Source organism: Eucalyptus grandis, chromosome 11, assembly GCF_016545825.1.
Source record: "Eucalyptus grandis isolate ANBG69807.140 chromosome 11, ASM1654582v1, whole genome shotgun sequence".
Taxonomy (NCBI): Eukaryota; Viridiplantae; Streptophyta; class Magnoliopsida; order Myrtales; family Myrtaceae; genus Eucalyptus; species Eucalyptus grandis.
Window position 1 is genome coordinate 45231400 of NC_052622.1, and position 21139 is coordinate 45252538.

Here is a 21139-nt window from a genome sequence, read left to right on the forward strand (position 1 = left end):
TGCACGTAATGAAAAAGAGCACCGCACTTAATCTAACATTGTTAGACTTGGTTTTGGAAACTGGAAAGTGGACAACCAGCAATCTCAAGTGTTCTTTTTTTCTCTATTATTCTGGGAGAAAAGGAGCACATCCTGATTTTGCATAATAGCCAACACTACTCCTTCAGAAATGCTTCAGCAATTTTATTAAAATAAGATATGATCGAACAAACTTCCTGTGTGAGTTCCCAGTAATGTCCTTACACATGTGAGCTTCCCCTGTTAACCAGAGTGTGCTTACCGGAAAGTTGAGAAGGAAGAAGAGCACAACGTACAAGCAAATCCACTCTAAAAAAGGAATCTACGGGGAAGCTATATGGAAACAGGCCAAGGCGAATGTTGTCTATCCCCTGGTTCATAGGCACGAATGGGGTTTGGACATTGCCTTTCGTATCTGTGAAGCTGGCAAGGGCCATTGTGGTTGGCTAGCTTGTCGCATCCATCAACTACTAGATGACAATCTTCAGAAGCTACCCGAGATAGAAAAGGCAAACTCACTAATGATCTGCAGGATATAAATTCCATGGTCCTCAACTTCTTCAACTTCAAGAGACTAGGCAACCTTACCAGGGAACTGCACTGGTCAATCCTTATACTTTCCAGCAATTCCAGTTCTTCGAGGTCTTGGATTTCAACTAGCCTGGGGCAGTTCAACAAACACACCGCTCTGAGCTTCTTCAAGCCTGACAGACAGGATAACTTCCTCAGATTTGTGCAGTTCGACATGGTCAGTTCCCTCAGATTCTCCGAGTGTCCAAACCAATTGAGTGGAATTTCTGTTAGCCACGATTTACATAGCTCCAAACTTGACAAATTTTTCAAGTCAGCACAGGGCGATAATTTAGCCAATGAATTGAAGTTTATAAGCTTCAATGTGGAGAGAGCAGAAGGAAGTGGCTGAGGGAGGGATTGCAGGTCGAAACAGGACAGACCTGGTTGTGCCAGGTGAGGAAAGGGAGCTAACTCGGTTGGCGGTACAATGATGCTTTTATGAACCAGTTTCAGCTTCTCCAGTCTTAACAACCTCCCAACCCACTCCAGGTTTGGAGTTTGGATAGAATCAGCAACCCATGGGTTAGAATGAGATTCCCCAGAGTAGTTGGATATAGTTAAATTGACCAAATTGGCCAGATTTGAGAGGTTTGGGACTGTCTTTAGTAAGCGACACTCAACACTTAGGATAATCAAACTGGCAGGAAGCTCTGGGATTTGTTTAAGCTTATGGCAACCTTCCAAACAAAGTTCTTGGAGATGAGAAAGCTGGTTGATTGTTGTTGGCACAGATCTAATACAAGTGTGAGATAAGTTCAGGATTTTCAGAGAGGATAGACTCCCAATTCCACTAGGAATCTTTCCCTTCAAATTCACACAGTGTTCAGCATGAAATTCTTCAAGCTTCTCCACCATGCCTACAGTCCCTGGGATCCTCTTTATCTCACTATGACTTATCCATATCACTTTCAACTTCCTCAGGCGTCCAATCGAATCAGGTAATTCTGTTACTTTTGTATAAGATAGATCTAACTCAAGTAGTGATTCCAATCCCCCAATTGAGTCTGGAAGCTCTCTTAGCTCTTTACAACTGGACAAACGCAACCTTTCAAGGCCCTTTAGCTCTCCAATTGAGTGTGGAAGTTTGCTAATTCTTACATTTTCCATCACTAATTCTTTCAACTTTTTCAGGTTTTCAATCGAATCAGGTAATTCTGTTACCATTGTGCAAGACGAATCCAACTCAAGTAGTGATTCCAATTTCCCAATTGAGTCTGGAAGCTCTCTTAGCTCATCACATCTGGACAAACGCAAGCTTTTAAGGTCCTTTAGCTCTCCAATTGAGTGTGGAAGTTTGCTAATTCTTACATTTATCATCACTAATTCTTTCAACTTTTTCAGGTTTCCAATCGAATCAGGTAATTCTGTTACCTTTGTGCAAGACAGATCCAACTCAAGTAGTGATTGCAATTTCCCAATTGAGTCTGGAAGCTCTCTTAGCTCATCACATCCGGACAAATGCAAGCCTTTAAGGTTCTTTAGCTCTCCAATCGAGTGTGGAAGTTTGCTAATTCTTGCCCTTCCCATCGCTAATTCTTTCAACTTTCTCAGGTTTCCAATTGAATTAGGTAATTTTGTTACCTTTGTACAAGACAGATCCAACTCAAGTAGTGATTCCAATTTCCCAATTGAGTCTGGAAGTTCGCTAATTCTTACACTTTCCATCTCTAGCCTTGTCAAAGACTGTTGATCACCGATCAACTGGGGAAGATATGAACCAACCGGACCAAGTATTACCACCATCACAATCAGACCTTTCGAAGCCTTTAAACAATCAACTTCTTCAGGCAACGCTTTCAGGCGTTTGCATGCATTGATTTCCATGTAATTCAGGTGTACTAGCTTACCAATTGATTCACCAATGTCAACCAAGTTATGGCATTTTCGTATAGTCAATCTTTCCAATGTCGAGAGGGAAGAGAGGTCAGGCAATCTAGTTAAGTGGCTGCATTCTTCAAGCTCCAGAACTTTCAACTGAGGTGCTTTCTGTTGGTCACCAGAATATCAAAGGGGAATGAGCAATTGCAGGCATGTTTGATTAAACAATAAATATAGAAATAGATGCACGCATAATTCTTCGTACCATGAATTGGTGCCATCCGGGCCAATCGTCTCTAAGTTCACTATTAGAAAGCTTGAGAACAGCTAGATTTCTTGGAGAGAAATTGGTCACTCTAAAGTGAGCAGGACAGTTACGCAAAGATAGCCATTTCAATAATGAGAGAAGACCCTTAAAATCTCCAGTGAAGTTTCCCCGGTCAAGACTAAGAAGCCTTAGGTTTGGTACAGAAGCAAATTCTTGACTTGTGAGCATCTGTGCCTCAGAGAATCGTAGCCTAAGTGATTCCACATTGCTCTTTCTCTGGTAATCAACCTTGCAAAGATAGCACGCATCAGTGAATTTTAACATTAAACAGAGAAACTTGTGCATATAGAGAGCAGTAAACTCTTCCTATGACCAGAATTCTATCAACTTTTTTACGAAGGAAATTGCACTTCTATTATTTATAACATTAACTTTACCTGTTCACGAAGTACGCAAAGGCATTCCTCAGATTCCCACAACCTGCTTCGGCTTCCTGCATTCAGATAATTCTCCTCTCGAACAATTTCCCTTCCAAGATCTCTGATCAGGTCATGCATCTGAAGAATGTTGCGATGGTCTATCTTCAACAGAGACATACCCGTGAGAGTAGCAAGTCCGCTTACAGGGAAATAACCACAACTTTTCCACACATATATTGCGGATGTGCTCTCCATGCCATTGAAAAAGCATGCAATGTCCAAATAAATTTGCTTCTCCTCAAAGCTTAATGCCTCATAACTTATCCTTAACGTCTCTTGGACTCTCCTATCAGGAACTTTCCTTAAACGCTCCAATGTTTCTGCCCATACCTCGGGGCTTTTGCCTCGGAGGAAAGAACCTGACGCTTCAAGAGCCAAAGGAATTCTTCGGGTAGTAGCCACTATTTCATTGGAAAGGGTTTCGCGATCATCTGGAGGTAGGGTTTCTCCGAAGGCATGCTTGCTGAAAAGTTGAAGAGCATGGCAAGTATTCATCTCCATCATCTCATAAGCATAATACTCTTTAGAAAGAAATGGCAGAAGATCCACATTTCTAGTTGTGACAATAACCCTGCTTCCTGGGCCAAGCCAGCCAGAGTTCCCCTTCAGTTTCGTGAGCTGCTCTAGCTTATCTATATCGTCAAGAACAATAAGGACCTTCTTACTGCGGAATCTTTCTGTTATCATGTCAATACCGTCGTCGATGTCATGGACATCTATAGGCTTCCTGAGGATATCGGATAACAGTTTGTTTTGCATCCTTATGATGTCTTTGTCGGTTTGTGAACTCTCGGACGTTTGAAAGGAAGCTGCAACCATCATACAGATGAGCTATCTTGTTGAAAACCGTCTTGGCAAGTGTTGTCTTGCCAATTCCTCCCATCCCGTGCAAAGCAATATATCGGACGTCCAGGAAGCCGCAGTCCAGCAACCACATCACGTCTTCAACCCGATCATCAATTCCGACTAAATGATCGGGAAGAACCTTTTGTCTCTTCTTCAGCTTAATAGAAAGCTCTCGAACAAGATCATTAATAAGTTTACCCAGCCTGCCATGCATTAACAAATCATCGTCTTAGAAGAAAAGAGGAGCAACTATATCAGCAATATACGAGCATATCTAGTAATCTCGAGCATCCCTAACAGCATCTTTCTCTCTCTCTCTCTCTCTCTCTCTCTCTCTCTCTCTCATGACGGTGATCCAACAAAGAAGCTCTTATAGCTTCTACATATTCTTAAGGGAAAAGAATTAAGATAAACCATTCAACTGAAGATGTTGCAATTAGCCATCTTCCCAGGGAATTTCTCCGGTTGATAATTAGCAAAGCGGAACGTGTTGGCACGATAGACACTTCTGCTTTTTGAATCTCAGATATAACACAAAACAGCAACAGTCTGAGACTAGCTCAAATTTCATTTCTAGCATAGCATACGCAGAAGCTATAAAATGTCTTTTACCAAACCTTTGGATATCATACCCATCGACCATGCTATGGAACATCAAATTGCCAATCAAAATTAGCCCTTCTAAGCATATTTTGCCATCTATGTATATGAATCAGTTTGGTAGAGAGAGAGAGAGAGAGAGAGAGAGAGAGAGTGAGAGAGAGAGAGAGAGAGTTAACAAAAAAGGGTGTAATGGCCATTAAAGTTTCTTCTTTTACTTACCGTGCCTCTCGTGCGTCCCATCCTTTGAGATCAGCGACCTCCATTAGAGCCTCTCTCCACTCTCGCACCGTCCCCTCGTCGTAGCGCCCCTCGTGCTTGAGCAGGGCCTGGCCGTACGACCCCGTCCTCAGCCTGACGTCTGAAGGACTCACGCCGTAGAAGACGGGCACGATTTCTCGTCCCGCGGATTCTCTCCGGCACTTCGCCATGCGCGCGAGCTCCTGGAGGCACCACGCGCTGGACGCGTAGCCTTCCGAGAAGATCGGCAAGTGGATCCTCGAGCCATCGATCGCACGCTCGATCTCGGGTCCAATATTCGTGCCTACGGGAAGCTCTTCTTCGTCTCTGAAGACTGTAAACCCGTCCCTGACTAAGCTTTCGTAGAGGTAATCCGCGAACGTGCGGCGAGTGTCGGGACCTCGGAAGCTCAAGAACACGTCGTACTTGTAGCCCGACGAGGCCGACGTCGACACGCCGTCCGCGAAATCTGATCGCTTTCGCTTTTGAAACGACATTGCGAGCGAGGAAGAAGTAGAAGAGGAGGAGGCGAGACTGAAAAGGCAGAAAAACAGCAAATTTTACTCGTTGTGTGTTCCGAGGAAGAACCCAAAAACAAAAAACAAAAAAAAACAAAAAAGGAAATAGTTTGCAATCGAAGAGAAGTGAGTCTTTTTTTTTTTTTAACAGAGAAGAGAAGTGAGTTTATTATTCCGCGCATTTCTTCGCATGTATTTATCGATGAGCGATCGCTTTCGGTGCCTTTCCTCGAAGTTTCGTTCCACGCGGAGCCAACCGCTACCTGAAATCAATGAGAAAATATTAGGTACCCAATAGTGCCACGCGACTTTTACTTTGAACCATTTAGAGGACTTTTACTTTGAACCATTTAGAGGATAACATCTATCCATCTCTCTTCCACGTCATCTCACTCTCTCTCCTGGCCCACCGTTCTGACTATCTCTCTCCTCTTTTCCTTTCCTCGAAGTTTTGTTCCAGGCGGAGCGCAACCACTACATAAAATCAACGAGAAAATATTAGGTACCCATGCAATTTTTACTTTGAACCATTCAGAATATAACACCTATTCATCTCTTTTTTATATAATTGGGATTTGTCACAGTACCACCTTCTCTAACGTAAAAGGGGAGGTGAGGGAGCTCAAATCCCCACAGGAGGGATGGGGTGGGGACCCTTAAATTTAAGGAGTGGGTTTCGACTCCCACGCCCTACAAGGGTAAAAGTCTTAGAGTGAGTGTAGAATAGGACTAGAGTAGGACTGATAAAAAAAAAAAAATCTCTCTTTTATGTCGTCTCACTCTCTCTCCTGGCCCACCGCTCGATGCTCTCTCTCCTCTCCTCTCCTCTATCTCTCTCCTCTCTCTCCTCTCCGTCTCTCGCTTCCATCACCCCCACCTAGCGAAATGTGACGCCGACAACCCTCCACCTCTGCCAGTTGGCTCCGTCGCCCCCCACTCCGATGAGGACGTCAACATCAACGCAGTCTCCGCCTCTTCTCTTGAACCCGACTCGACGTTGACACCCCCTCCGTCTCCCTCTTGTGACCACTAATCCACTCTCTCTCTCTTTCGTCCTTGAAGTCGCGAGTCTCTTCCAACAAATTGTGACGCCGATGCCCCCTCGGTTGCCTCCGTCACCTCTGCCTCCGCCTCCACTTACACGCCCGATGCCGATGTCGACACCGACGCCGACGCCCCTTCGCCTCCCTCTTGCAACCTCTGCTCCACTCTCCCTCTTTCCTTTACGGAGCGCCCTTACTGGCCAACCCCGACGCCGACGAACCCCTACTTACGTTTTGGCCTCCCTCTTTGCGAGCGAAGGTCACTTTGCAGAGGAGAGAGAGGAGAGGGAGCGTCGCATTTCGCTAGGTGGGGGTGATGGAAGCGAGAGACAGAGAGGAGAGAGATAGCGGAGAGTAGAGGAGAGAGAGCGTTAGAGCGGTGGGCCAGGAAAGAGAGTAAGACGACATGGAGGAGAGACAGACGTGTGTCGTGCTCTGATTGGTTAAGAGTAAAAATTGCGTGACACTCTTAGGGTACCTAATATTTTCTCGAAATGGACAGGCCGCGGAGGACTTTCTTGTTTTGGTCAAAAACAAGACGATGATATTAATACTTAAAGAGTTTTTAAATAAAAGACGGGCCTCCAAACAAACAAATCCTAAAGATGCTTGGGAGGCCAGACTACCCAAGTATGGGGGCAATGAATTCATTCTACGGGTCTTAGCTACTCAATCTGCTACACAATTTGCAGATCAACCACAATGGGCCAAGGAGATGTTTTCAAAAGAGCCCAACAGGAATTTAGCTTCATCGCTATAGGCTTAATTTCCCACTGCATGTGATCTTCTTTGACCATTGCATCTAGAAGCTCAAAGCAATCACTTTCTAGTTGCAATTGTAGGTTTTTCTCTTTCTTCGATCGAAGCAGCTTCAAATCTTCGACCATGGCCAGTGCCTTCGTTTGGATCGTCGATGAAGCTAGAACAATTTTAGCAAACTCGTCAAGAAAAGTCCCTGTAGCATCTTGGATAACCTCCGCGACGGCACCTTCTATAGCTCCCTCAACATAAGCTCCATCAATGTTCATTTTAAAGGTATGTGCCTTCAATGGTATCCAATTTTTGGTCGATTAAGCTGTTTCTGAGTAAAATTTCAAGCTTTGATGGTTCCATTTGTTGAAATTTCTGAGTGATGCTTTTGCTAAGCTGATTAGGGCTTTCAGATTTGAGGCAAGCCTTTGAAACATGAAGTCATTCCTTGCTTTTCACATAAACCACAAGAGGGTTGCAATTTCTTCAAAGGTCAGTGAGTTTTGTTAGTGTTCAATCAGGTCTTGAAGCCAAATTTCTATTCGCGTGATATTGTGACACGATGTGTGAATGTTAACCTCAGGTCCGACCAAATTGAACTAGTCCAGCAACAGAGCAAGAAGATGTGTTCTATAGATTCCACTTCCTGGTCACAAAAAGGGCATGATGGCCGAGGTATAATTTTCCTACAATAAAGATTTTCTGTTGTAGGGAGTGCGTTTTGACATATGCTCCACATAAATATCTTAACTTTAGGGGGTGAATTCATACTCCAAATATGATTCTATAATTTACGGGGTAGCAAGAAAGAAGATGTTACTTTCATGATATGTTGTGCCTTATTTATTTTTCGGATCATATTATAGGCACTTTTCACTGAGTAGATACCTGATTTGGAAGCCATCCACATCAATTTATCTAGCGTGGCACGAGAACTGAGTGACATTGCAAGAACTTCATTCATTGTTTGTTCATCGAACATTCCTGTGAGCATGTGAACATCCCACTTTCTCTCATTTTGTATAATCAAATCAGCAACTTTAATTGGGTCGCTAGAGTTGGCTAGTCCCTCAATACCTCGTTTTAGCCACCAGTTTTCTCAGATATTGATATTTTCTCTTGTACCATATGACTAAACTTGAAATAGTATTTTTTTCCCTTAAACAAACTCTGCCAACCCAAGAGGGACGAGATCCCTTCCCACATGCCAACATGCTCTCATAGGAAAATAAATTCCCTTGAGAATTTTGCACCATGATGATGACTGATTTTGAGATAGCCTCCATGCTTATTTCCCAAGCATTGCGCTATTAAAATCTAATAAGTGTCTAAAGCTCATTTCCCACTGTCTTTTGTACTTTTAAGCACTTCCCATCATTTCAAATGTAGATCACTTCTTGATTCGTTGTTCTTCCACCAAAACGCAGCAATTCTTTTCTTTATAAATAAGCAAATTGACACTGGATTTTAAAAATAGACATCATAGCTTTAATCACAGCTCTTTCTCACCTTCGAAATAAGTTTTCTTTCCAACCATCTAGTTTCATATCTGGAGGTATGGCGATGGGCAGCTGCGGAGACTGGCAGAGGTGCGGTGACGCAGGTTGCAGGCGTCGGGTAGAGGCGCGGCGACGCGACGGGCAGGGCGTCTGGAGCTCCGGCGACCGCGAAACAGCAGCTGTGGTGGTGAAGTTCCCGGCGTCGCTCGAAGGGCGGCGTCGGCTTGGCTGAGGGCTGCAACGGCGACGGCGTCCGGAGCTCCGGCGACCGCGAAACAGCAGCTGCGGTGGTGAAGTTCCCGGCGTCGCTCGAAGGGCGGCGGCTCGGACGGCGTCGAGGTCGGAGGGCGGCGGCTAGGACGGCGTCGGGGTCGGACGGCGTCGGGCAGCGTCAACGACGCCTCCTCCCTCCTCGGATCCTGCCCCCTCCCCCAAATTTCTCTCTCTCTGGTCTCTCCTCTTCTCTTTTTCTCCGTGCCCTGTTCTGTTTTTCCTCCCCCCTCTCGCTCCGTTCTCTCCTGCCTTTTTGCCCGTTCAGCTCGCGCGCGCGGCCTCAGCCGACCAACCAGCTCTCTACCGGCCTGCTCTGACCCGCGGATCGCGCTGCTCGCCTGCCTGCCACGCGATTCTGCTGTCCCCTGCTGCAGCTCCTTTCTGCCCCGGGCGGCTCCTTTCTACTTCGCTGGTTCCTCGCGCAGAAGACGGCTGAAGGAGAAGATAGGGGCGCGGGCCGGGCCGAAGGGAAGAGGTAGCTGGGCCGCGCGAGGGGAAAAGAAAAAGGAAAAGAGAAGGGGCCAGGCCCAGGCCCACGCGGGGGGAAGAAAAGGAAGAGGGGCGGGCCGGGCCAAGGCCGGATCCGGCCTGACCCGACCCCTACGGCTCCCCTTTTTTTTATTAATTTTTTTAATCAAATTTTTTATATGTGCTTGAAAATACAAATTAGGTGTCAACAAGACTCAAGTAAGTAACGTGTTTAGAGTCGAACAATGTTACAACCCTAACCTGCATGTACGCTACTTATTTTATAATCGTTACATGAACATTATTAAGGACCGACCCTAGAATATCCTTTTTCATGTTCGAATCAAGCAGGGTTGGATAAGGTCGAATTGGGTCAAGTCTTATTGACACCCCTAGAAATAAAAACATCGCAAAGAAAATGAAGTTTCACTTCCAGTGAATCAGTCTCTCTCCTCTCCTTTCAGATTTCTGTTGGGGTGAACTGAGTGTACATTTCTCTATTTTTGAGCTGCTATAGTGAACTAAGAGGCCATTAGGGATCAAGTTGCTGCCCTTGCAGACAGTAATATCTTCTCGCCTTCACACTGGAAGGCTCCATAACTGCCGATGTAGTTTTCCTCATGCGATTGCCTAAGATGTGGAGGCAAACCGGACCTTGTTTGGAATCCGGAAGCTTCAATATGTGCTCCAGTGTCATTCAGCTGTTGTCCGGCAGACTTTAAACCTGGCTACTCCGGCATTTCCTTTCTCAAAGCCACTAGTAACTTGATCTTAAGTTCTAATTTGGTAATTCTACGTTCCGATCCTGCTGCACGTAGCTGCTGTTAGCAGCTCAAACCCTGCATGATTGGTTCTACTAACTGGTTTAATAGAAATGCATTTGCTTTAATTGATTTTGAGTCTTATACGGATGGTTTTGGAGGAGATTTCGGAGTGTTTTGGGGCTTTCCTTGCATGTTTGGCTTAGGAGAGATTTTTGGTTCTTTTGAGATGTTTACTGAGATCAGTTAAGCTCTTCTTGGGACAATTCTATTCATGGAATTTCAGGTACTGATGGTTTTAAATGTAGCTATTGTGCAAGGGATGCTCTAGTGGTGTCATGAGATTTCCGAAGTCCTTTCGACGATGGTCCACGTAAAACGGGAAGGTATGGACCGGATCACAATGCCCTTTGCTCTTCAGTTTCACGAACTGAAATACCTAGCCGTCGTTATCATACTCGTGGCTTTTGGTGGGCAACCTTTTCCCTAGGCACCCTATTTAACAACGGCAGGGAATCGGGGAGGCGCAGAATTTCCTCGAGATCATTGGAGACTTATTATCCGGTCATGTCGTAAGTGTTCGGGCAAAGGGCAAAGGGCTACGGCTATCGAAAACATATTTCTCGCCTCAAAGAGAGGCTTTGTTAGCTCCGCCCGTGCCCCCCATGTTTGATAAAAATCGAGAAAGAAACGACTAGTCTCTTCACGCACAATATAAATGATTACCCAAGAATATGCATTGAATCACCAGGATACAATAGACAAATTTACGATTTTATGATGGTTTGAATACAATCACAAAGAAAGTACACAATCACAAGAAGAGTATTCAATTGTCTTTTCAAAATAATAATAAGATCCTGTGTGTGTGTTATCTTAGATGGAGAGAGAGAGAGAGGGGAACGTTCTTCCGAACGTTCATTTCTTGTCTCTTAGTTGCATAATGAGGAATTACTCCATCTTCCCTTAAGAGACAACCACTCGCGCCTCTTTAGAGGGTGCCTCTCAAATGCACCCCAGCATGAGCTAACCGGCGCCTTTTGAACACAAACTATCATGTGCGAACCACCGTAATATAACACTTCACAATTCAGCATTTTTTGTGAAACGATTACCATCATGGGGCACTGCATTATAGAATTCTAAATACCATAAACCGGATGCGTCTTAAAATCTGTGTTGCACGCAACAAAATAGAACAACTCATGGGCGATATCGGGATCAACCAATGATAAATCGACCCTCCATTCAATTTTGATGTTTGACCAAAATAAAAGTTCCATCATCGAAGTCCATGAAAAATCCATATATTATTTCGATAAATATAGGACAACAAAATTATAGTTCAAAAGTTGATTAAATCTCTTGACAATTTCAACATTTAGATTTGAATCATTCTCGGTAAGTTGATCCTTCTTACTTCCGCAAAAATATAAATTTATAATTTCCTAAATCGAGCAACTATCGAGATATTGCATTTTAACACATAAAGCGCATGCCCTCTTACCTGTACTCCTTACAACACAAAGCATTAAAAGAAAAATAAGAATTTCTATCACCAATGGGAAAAGTTTATGCTGTCGTCGCTATTACTTTTCTAAGGAACTCAATCTTTTTTTTTTGTCGTCGTCCCTCATTTGTATTTGTATTAACAAGTAATGCTTTCTTTCGAACACTTCGCTCAATTGCTTTCTTGATCACCCCCGGATCCACGTCTCCCCTGACCTCCACCAATTGCTCATCTATGTTCATGTCCACGTACTCCACTCCTGCTCATTCAATTAAAACTCTTAACTATTATTAAGAAAACACACCCAAAACGAAAGCAACAATGGAGTAATTACTCAATAAGTGAGAGCTATAAGTATCACACGACTAAATTAGGGCACAAGTTTAAAGAATTAACCCAGTAAGTGACTCAATATATGCATATGAAAGTTCTATGAAGATTATGATTGTCTAGTTTCTTCCAAATCTTTTTTCGGCATCCGTGACAACAGTTGATACTCACATGGAAAACAAGAGATTTGATCGAATATGTTCAATTACCATAAGATGATTTTTCTTGCGTGAAGTTTCCATTAAAAGCAGCGATTGAAGGTATTACCAAAGACATTAGAACCGGGTGCAGAGCCTTAAGGACCATAGGCAAGAAGTTGAAGCTCGAACGTAGGTGCCTTTGAAGAGGACAAATCTCAATTACAATTAATTTAGAATGATAATATATATATATATATATATATATATATATATGTATGTATGTATGTATGTATGTATGTATGTATGTATGTATGTATATATTACATGTGTGTGTATATATATATATCAAATTGATCGAGAATATTCGATTTAGTAATAGTAAGTGTGGACAAGGAAATGAAATATTGTGAATATAAAAAGTTGTTCATTGATTCCTTAATTTATCCTAGAAAACCCAATTCAATTGGAGTTGCTGTAGAATGTTTGGTTTTTTCATGGGAACTTAAACAGGATTTCAGCAATCCAACAAGTCAACAAGTCTGGATTTGACTTTCCATTTTTGTTCTCAAGGAAGGATTCGATGTAATAACGCCCTTAGATTTTCCTAGACTTACCTTTGCCCCGTACGTATTTATTGGATGGAAGTATTCTCCGATCTAACAGAAGTTATTTTACTTTTCTTTTCTTTTCTTTTATTATATTCTTGCCCAAGTAGCATTTGTTTTACTTTTGTTTCTTATATATTCGTTTGTGTTATTTTTTATTGGAAAATGCCATAAAAAATTCTAAATTATATTTAATGCAACACTATTTCGCCAATCTCTTTTTGGTGAGGTCGCTGTGAATCAAACTTGTACCAGTGTGACAAAAACTTTTATCCATAACAAGATTGGCAATTGGCAATTTTATTACATGAAATCATGCTTGCAAGATGAGAACATGTACACATGCCAACTCCGTCGTGGAAACTAATTATAAATGGCTGATACCGATTGGGTCAACTCTTATTCCTTTTCATCTTTCCTTCCCCATTTGTATCACTGAACAAGTACTGCTTTTTTCTGAAGATGTTTATGAATTGCTTTCTTGATTACCTCTGGATCCACGTTTCCTTTCACCTCCACCAACTGCTCGTCTATTTTCATGCCCACAAGCTCCACTCCTGCTCATTCAAAGAAAGCTTCTTCATCATTTCAATCCACGAGCATCAAGATAACACGGCCAAACTGAAAGGGTACATCAAGTAATTACACGGCTAGCAGACCGAGTCTATTCGAATGGTGCATGGCACCGGTTCGGTTCAAATACGATAAACATGTAGCAAAGTACGGTTACCTTCCATCTTGTCTATTATCTTCGTGAGCTTTCGCCGACATCCATCGCAGCAGCCGATACTCACGCTGAACACAAGCTGCATACATCGATATCTCCAGTAAGATGGTTTTATTCATACGAAGTTCACATTAGAAGTGGCAAATCAAAGTATTACCGAAGACATTTGAAGCTCAAAGAGAGTTTGGCTTTGAAGAGGGACAAGTTGAAACGCAGCTCTCTCTCTTTATATAAAACTCAAATCCATTTACAAATGGAAATGAGTCTCGAGAAGGAAAGGAAGTCTTGCGGATCTATACGAAACATTTCATTTTCGATTGGAACTAGGGTGGAATGTTTAGTCTTACATGGTTACTTTAAGTGAAGAATCTTGATTTGACTTCCCATTTTTGTTCTCGAGGATCTGCAAGCATTGCCTAATTTGCCTAGACTTGGCTCTACTCAGTACGGACCGAATCCGGGCTTGCGTATATATGAGTTTCGACATTACCTTGTCTTAAGACATGGTTTCACTGAAAGCATTGGGGAATGAGCTTTGTAATAAATCAATGAAAATCGTTTTCGATTGAATGGAAGTTTCCTCCCATCTTGGCAAGTTATTTTCCTCTTTTTTCTTTTTTTATTATGTTGCCCAAGTTGTATATTCTTTCCTTTTTTGCACTTGCGCCAGAATTTCTAGGAAAACATCATAAAAAAAACCCTAAATTATGCTGGTCGTAACACAAAAATACTTTTTTTGTTGCTAAAATACTTAACTCGTATCAGTGCGACAATATTATTTGTCCACCATAAAAGATCCTAAACTTTTGACTTTCCTTTTCGTTCCATCAAGACCCCAAAACTTAAGTCCACAGTTTTGATGATACAAAAGAATTTGGGATATTGCTGTTATGATGGGTATGATTTAAGATTTGTAGCAATATAATAAAAAGGGAAAATACCAACTAAAGGTCTAAAGTACCTTTATTTTCTCAAATAAACACCTAAAGTGGACCTTGTGTTAAATAAAAGCCTGAAATGACAATGTCGGTCTCAAATAAGAGTTTGAAGTAGCTATGGTAATTTCAAATAAAAGCTTGACCTCGGCAATCGCCGGCTGGGCTAAATATTCTAGCCCGTCAAAGGCGTTTTCATCCAAATACAATTTTAATTTTAATTTTTTAATTTTTTTTTCTTTCCAACAAGAGCTTACAACCCCGTGCTGAAAAAAGAACTATTGCTATTGTTCATCTTGGTGCTCTCAAGCTGCTCCCACGTGCTCTGTTCACCGGAAGGGGCTGCTGTTGGCTCCGACCAATCCAGCCGTCCGGTGAGGCAAATTTTTGGAGACGAGCTCCTTCCAGAACCAATCTACCCCTTCATCGAGCGATTTCGCCTGGCATGTCTCATTCTGTCGAGAATCGCATTATGCTCTTTTAGGGCTTTGATTCTGCAGAATCGTCTCTAGTTCGAAATGGCGTCCTCTTCGACTACGCCAGCTGGTTTATTGGGCAAAGGCCCTCAAGCGAACCCTAAAGATGGGTCTGTTCCTTCCCCCCCTCGCCCCTCCCATGCTCGGTTCTCTTCGGTTGTTCGTGGTGTTCATGGACGCTCGCAAAGTAGAGGACGTAGTCGAGCAAGAAAGTCTCGAGCACTCCTGGGTAATATGCCCCCCTCCCCTCCCCTCCTCGAATGTTGATGGCTTCTCCTCCTCTTTGGGCTAGAATGCTAAGATTAAAAGGATTGCTGGTGGTGATTCGATTGTTGCCCCTTCTCGATCGTCCCCTGCTCAGCGTGAGCAAGGACGTGAGGTGCCTGCGATTGGTGCGAGTAAAGCGGATATAGCCCGTCAGGCCCCCTCCTCTGATGTTGCTGCTCAACCTCCCACCCGTTTATGGGTTGCTGTCACTCGTTCAGCTACTAAAAGTTACAGCCTTTCTTACATTTCGCCTGCTACCATTAATAATAAGGTTGTAGTGCAAATTTCTGATGAGATTATGCAAGCTGCTCACCCTAAATGGGATGATTGTCTAGTCGGCTATTATATTGGGAAGAGACTCCCTTTTAAAATGACTGAGGACGCCCTTAAGCATGCCTGGGGTAATCACCTAGTTGAAGTCATTGTTGCTGATCTAGGCTTTTATTACTTTCATATTCCTGATAAGGAGTTTAGGAGGAAAGTGCTGGAAGGGGGGCCAATTACGGTTGCCAAAATACCACTTGTCCTTCAGCAATGGCACCCTTTCATGAAACTCGAGAAAGAATGCCATAAATCAGTTCCAGTTTGGCTCCGCCTTAGAAATATTCCTGTTAATCTGTGGTCTGCTTCTGGTATTAGTGCTCTTGCGAGTGCAATTGGTAAACCCCTCTATGTTGACAGCCGTACTGAACAAATGGCTATGGTGGCTTATGCCCGGGTTTGTGTTGAGATTGAAGCTTTAAGTTCCTTCCCTGAAGTTATTGAATTTCCGTTGAATGGGGACCCTAGATCAGTGGATGTCTAGTATGAATGGCTGCCGATGCTCTGTCCCAAGTGCTGTACTTTTGGCCATAGATATGTTGACCCTCAAGCTGGCCCCCCGAAAGTTGGTCCTAAAGTTTCTAAGGCCCCTTCGGCTCTTCCATCTAGTGAATGGCGTGAAATTCGTGGAAAGCGGAATGTTAGAATCCCTGTTTCAGATGAAGCTCCCCCTTCTTCTCGCACAATTGCTCCTCCCCTCTGTGGAAATGAAATTCACCCTTCTGCACCGCAAGTGGGGGTTCCTAAGTTGGTAGCACCAGCGAAAGACAGGGAAGAAGGACTTCCCCCTCTTTCTTTTGACCTTATCCCTGGTATGTCTCTAGTCCCTCCTCTTATGGGCTAAGTAAATGCGCCTGAAAATTTTGTGCCGGAGTTGTCTTCATCCTCGGATGAAGAAGTTTTGGGTGAAATCAATTCTGGTGGTAGTGACTCAGACTCCCCCGGGTGGTTGCTTCCTCTATCCCAGAGGAGACTCTCCCTCCTCAGATCCCTCCGGAACCCTCGGTGGTTGTCCCGGCTCGCGAGAAAGGTACTTTTCAATCTCGCCTCTGCTAATGCGGATATACCTTCAAGCCCCAAACCTTTGCCTAACTCGGTGAAGAAACGAGGAGGCAAGAAGCGGTAACTAGCCCCCCCTCTTTTTTTATTATACTTTTTGGAGTTTGGAATATTGGAGGACTTGGGGCTCCTCTCAAGCAAGCTGAGATTCGGCATTTTGTTAATTCCAATCACCTTAGCTGTATTGGTATTTTGGAAACTAAAATTTCCCCTGCGGTGTTCCCTAGGGTTTCCAAAGCCCTTCTTCCCAGTTGGAGTTGGTGCATAAATAATATCCACTCTCCTAGAGGTAGAGTGTTGGTGGGTTGGAATCATATTGCTGCCTCTTTTATGCTGTCTTCTTGCTCATCTCAAGTTATCCATGGCCGTCTGGTGTGTTTGAATAGTGGTATTTCCTTTAATCTTACAGTGGTGTATGCCGAGAATTCGTTTATCCTGAGAAGACCTCTCTGGTCTGATTTGATTCAGACTAGTATCCACCTCTCGGATTCGCCCTGGATCGTTGCAGGTGATTTCAATGTTATTCGGTATCCCTCTGACATGGCTGATAGTCTAATTACTGGATCCCGGCTTTTAATGATTTCGGTGAGTGTCTTACTCAAGCTAGGCTGGATGATCTTAAGTTTGTGGGTAATAGATTTACCTGGGCAACGTCCTCTGGTCCTCTTCGTCGACAAAGGAAAATTGACAGAGTCTTGGTTAATGCTTCTTGGAACTCGGCTTTTTCCTTCTCTAAAGCCTATTTCTTGAATCCTGGAGTCTCGGATCACTCCCCAATGGTTGTCAGGATCTTGCCTGTCCCTAACACTCGTAAGCCTTTTAAAATTTTCAACTTCTAGATGTCCCATCCCGAGTTTTTTGACTTGGTTTCCCAGGTTTGGGACTCTTCCTTCTTGGGCACGCCAATGTTTATTCTTTGCTGCAAGCTTCGGGCTCTCAAGTACAGGTTAAAACTTCTAAACAAGGAAGCTTATACAGACATTTCAGCAAAAACAGCTGAGGCTAGAAGATAGCTTTCTATTGCCCAATCTGCTATTCATATAGACCCTCTCAACCAAGAACTGGCAGACTCGGAGCAAGATTGCCTTCGGGTGTTCTCTAAGCTTCGTCTTCAGGAGGAATCATTCTTTAGACCTAGGGTGTGTTGGCTTAAGGAAGGAGATCTTAACACGAAATATTTTCATCACTCGGTCAAACGTAGACATCTCCGAAATCGTATTATATCAATTCACAATGAGGACAACCTGATTTCTGACCCTTCTGAGGTACAACAACTTTTTGTATCTCATTTTCAAGCCTTTTTGGTGGCTTCCTCCCCTTCGTGTGTTCCCATGATTGAGGAGATCCGAGCTAAGGTGAATCGTACCCTTGATGATGCCCAAGTTCGTGCTATCTCCTGCCCTATTACTGACCAGGAAATTAAAGATACTCTCTTCTCCATTGCGAGTGGCAAAGCACCTGGCCCAGATGGGTTTAATGTGGATTTCTTCAAGCATTCTTGGGAGATTATAGGCCCCTCGGTTCTATTGGCGGTTCATGACTTCTTCAATTCTGGTCAGCTTCTTAAAGAGATCAATGCTACTATTCTGACCTTAATCCTGAAGACTCCTAATGCATCGAATGCCAATGACTTCCGGCCCATTGCTTGTTGCAACACTCTGTATAAGTGCATCACCAAAATTATGGCTAACAGGTTAGCATCTGTTCTTCCTTCGATCATTAGTCCTCCTCAGAATGCATTTGTGAAAGGAAGACGCATTAGTGATAACATTATGCTGGCCGAGGAGCTCTTTTGTGACTTCCATCATGAACCTTATCGACCCAAATGTATCATTAAGGTTGATTTTTGCAAAGCATATGACTCGGTTGACTGGAACTTTATTGAATTAACCCTGTTAGCCTTCTAGTTTCCTTCGGAATTCGTCAACCGCATTATGTCTTGCATTCGCTCTCCTAAGTTCTCCATCTCCCTTAACGGTGAACTTCATGGATTTTTTTCAAGTGGAAGGGGTATTCGACAGGGCGACCCAATATCCCCCTATATTTTCATGTTAGTGATGGATGTGTTTACTGGAATTCTCAACTCCCAAACCGAGAAGCCAGGTTTTAAGCTCTTTTGGAGATGTAAAAATACTAGGCTTTCTCACCTTTTTTTCGCAGATGATGTCCTCATATTTTCGGAAGCTAATATGAATTCCCTACATCTTCTTATGGATGGAATTCATTCTTTTGCTGATTGGTCTGGATTAAATCATAATCTCAACAAAAGTGAAATCTTCCTTTCAGGCGGCCCGGATTCTATAAGAGATGCCTTGGTAAGTACCTCCGGCTTTCATCTAGGCTCTCTCCCCTCTTTAGGTACATTGGTGTGCCTATTATCTCATCTAGATTGGGCAAGGAAGATTGCATTTCCCTGGTGAATGCAATAACTGCAAGAGTTCAATCCTGGACCAATCAGTTTCTCTCCTTAGCGGGCAGACTGCAGCTAATTAAATCGGTCCTCCACTATATCCAGGTCTATTGGTCTACTATGTTTATCCTGCCCTCCTCGGTCACTAACCAAATTGAATAGATTTTCCGGCAATTTCTTTGGAGAGGCCCCAACCTAGGAACTGGGGGAGCAAAGGTTGCTTGGGAAGAAGTTTGCCTACCCAAAGAGGAAGGTGGGTTCGGTATCCATTCACTTCGAATCAGTAATGTTGCTGTTATGATCAAACACCTTTGACTCCTTTTTACTGATAAGGAATCACTCTGGTGTAAATGGATTCATTCAAATTTCTTGAAGCGCAAAAACTTCTGGATTGCCCCAAGACCTGCCTCATGCTCTTGGGCGTGAAATAAGTTATTTGGCCTCCGTGATCTTATTCAGAATCATTTTAAGTGGCGTATTGGAAATGGTCTTTCGGTTTCCTTTTGGTTCGATTATTGGCACCCTCGTGGACCTCTCTATAAACTCTTCTCGATCGTGAAATTTATTGCTCTGAATTCCTCGCCTCGCATCTGTTGCGGCTGCCTTAATAGAGTTGCCTCTACCCTATGCTGCTGTAACCTCCATTGTGAGTTGGCATGATCCTCTGCCGAGCCTCAATGAGGCAAATGACCACCTCCTTTAGACTGGCCATTCTTCAAAAGTCTTCTCTACTGCTTCGGCTTGGATCCTTTTAAGGCCGAGGGGTCCTACGGTTTCCTGGTCAAGACTTGTGTGGAACTCCTCCCTTATTCCTCGGTACTAGTCCCACCTTTGGCTGATAGCTTGCAATCGCTTGCCTACTCAGGTATTGTTGCTAGCTTATCTGAGAATATCGAATGCTTCTTGTGCATTCTACTCGGCTAGGCCGGATTCGGTGGACCACCTTTTCTTTGATTACCCTATTACCGGCATCCTTGCCTCTTTCTGGGCGGCCAATTGTAACTTACCTTGGCATAATCAATCTTCGAAGGAAAATCTCCAATGGGTTATTGATCACCTTTCGGATGCTACTTTCCACCATTCCCTGGCTCACTTTACCTTTGGTGCCTTATGTTATCTCATTTGGAAAGAGAGGAATAACATTCTATTTCGCAATCAAAGGTTATCTTTCTCGGCGTTAAAAGAGCACCTCCGTAAAGCCATTAAAGACAAGGCTTCTACTTTCTCCAAGGTCCCGGATATTCCCTGTAATAGGAGACTTCAATTGAGCTGGGGCCTTCACCCTTCCTTATTTAATTGAGGTTGTTCTCTGTCGATTTGGTTTTACTGCTGCCAAACTTCTCAAGGCTTTCGTTGTGCCTCCCCTTGTGGCTAAAGTGGTGCCTTGGCGTCCTCCTTCCCGACGCTCCGCATAGATGAGGCTCCTGGGTCCTTTGTGTTGTCCCGCTTTTTGTAACTCTTTCCTTGTGCGGGCCACAATTGTTTGTGTGCTCTTCTCGTTTTCTTTTCTTGTTTGCTGGCCTCCTTGTTGCCCTTCCGTTGCTTGTGGTCCCCTTACTCTGTATCCTCGTCGTAGCTTCTTTTTTCTCCCCCCCCCCAGCACCCCTCCACTCATTGCGATTTTCTCTCTGAGTGCAAGCTGGTGCCGGGGCTCCCCTTGTTGTACAATTGTATAGCGTTTTGCAATAGTTAATACATCTCTTACCTTTACCAAAAAAAAAAAAAAAGAGCTTACAAGCCCTCGCCTAGGGCCAATGAGGGTCGCCTCTCCCAAGCAAGGTCATCCTCGCCAATCGCTGGCAAGGCGACCTTGATGAACTAGCACCGGTATCAATAAAAGCAATGACCAAGATTGGTTTAACAAACTTGGAGGTGAAAGTTTTAACAGGGAAATGAGGATAGTGGACTTGATCTGAATATATACTGGGCTCTTGTTCCACAGAGGAAAGAGATATGAAAAACATCTTTAGGAAGGTGGCCTCACCCAAGGTGTCGTCGCAAAGTCTATCTATTTTATTTAGTTATTCAATTAAACTTAAACCAATGATTGGGGCATTGAGTGAGGGTGCCAACCACCAGTGAAGAAGAAAGAAAAAACCACAAAAAGATAAAGGACAAAAATGTCCTTGAACAATCCAAAAGTCGAGCCCTTTTTTGAAACAGACATTGCCACTTTCAAGTTCTTATTTAAAACAAGATTCACTT

The 21139-nt window shown here is 43.5% G+C and overlaps 2 protein-coding genes across 2 annotated transcripts; both read right to left on the minus strand.

Annotated features, from left to right (window-relative positions):
- Positions 1-351: 351 nt before the first annotated feature.
- LOC104426692 (disease resistance protein RUN1-like) lies at positions 352-4197 on the minus strand. Its single transcript, XM_039305375.1, has 3 exons — positions 3115-4197; positions 2675-2965; positions 352-2577 (listed from the first exon to the last, which is right to left on the minus strand). Exons 1-3 carry the CDS (start codon positions 3976-3978, stop codon positions 352-354), a joined length of 3381 nt encoding a protein of 1126 aa, XP_039161309.1. The 5' UTR covers positions 3979-4197.
- A 222-nt stretch (positions 4198-4419) lies between these two features.
- LOC120289960 (toll/interleukin-1 receptor-like protein) lies at positions 4420-5339 on the minus strand. The gene is made up of 2 exons (XM_039305376.1): positions 4825-5339; positions 4420-4510 (listed from the first exon to the last, which is right to left on the minus strand). The coding sequence occupies exons 1-2, from the start codon at positions 5337-5339 to the stop codon at positions 4420-4422; spliced, it is 606 nt and encodes a 201-aa protein (XP_039161310.1).
- Between the last annotated feature and the right edge of the window lie 15800 nt (positions 5340-21139).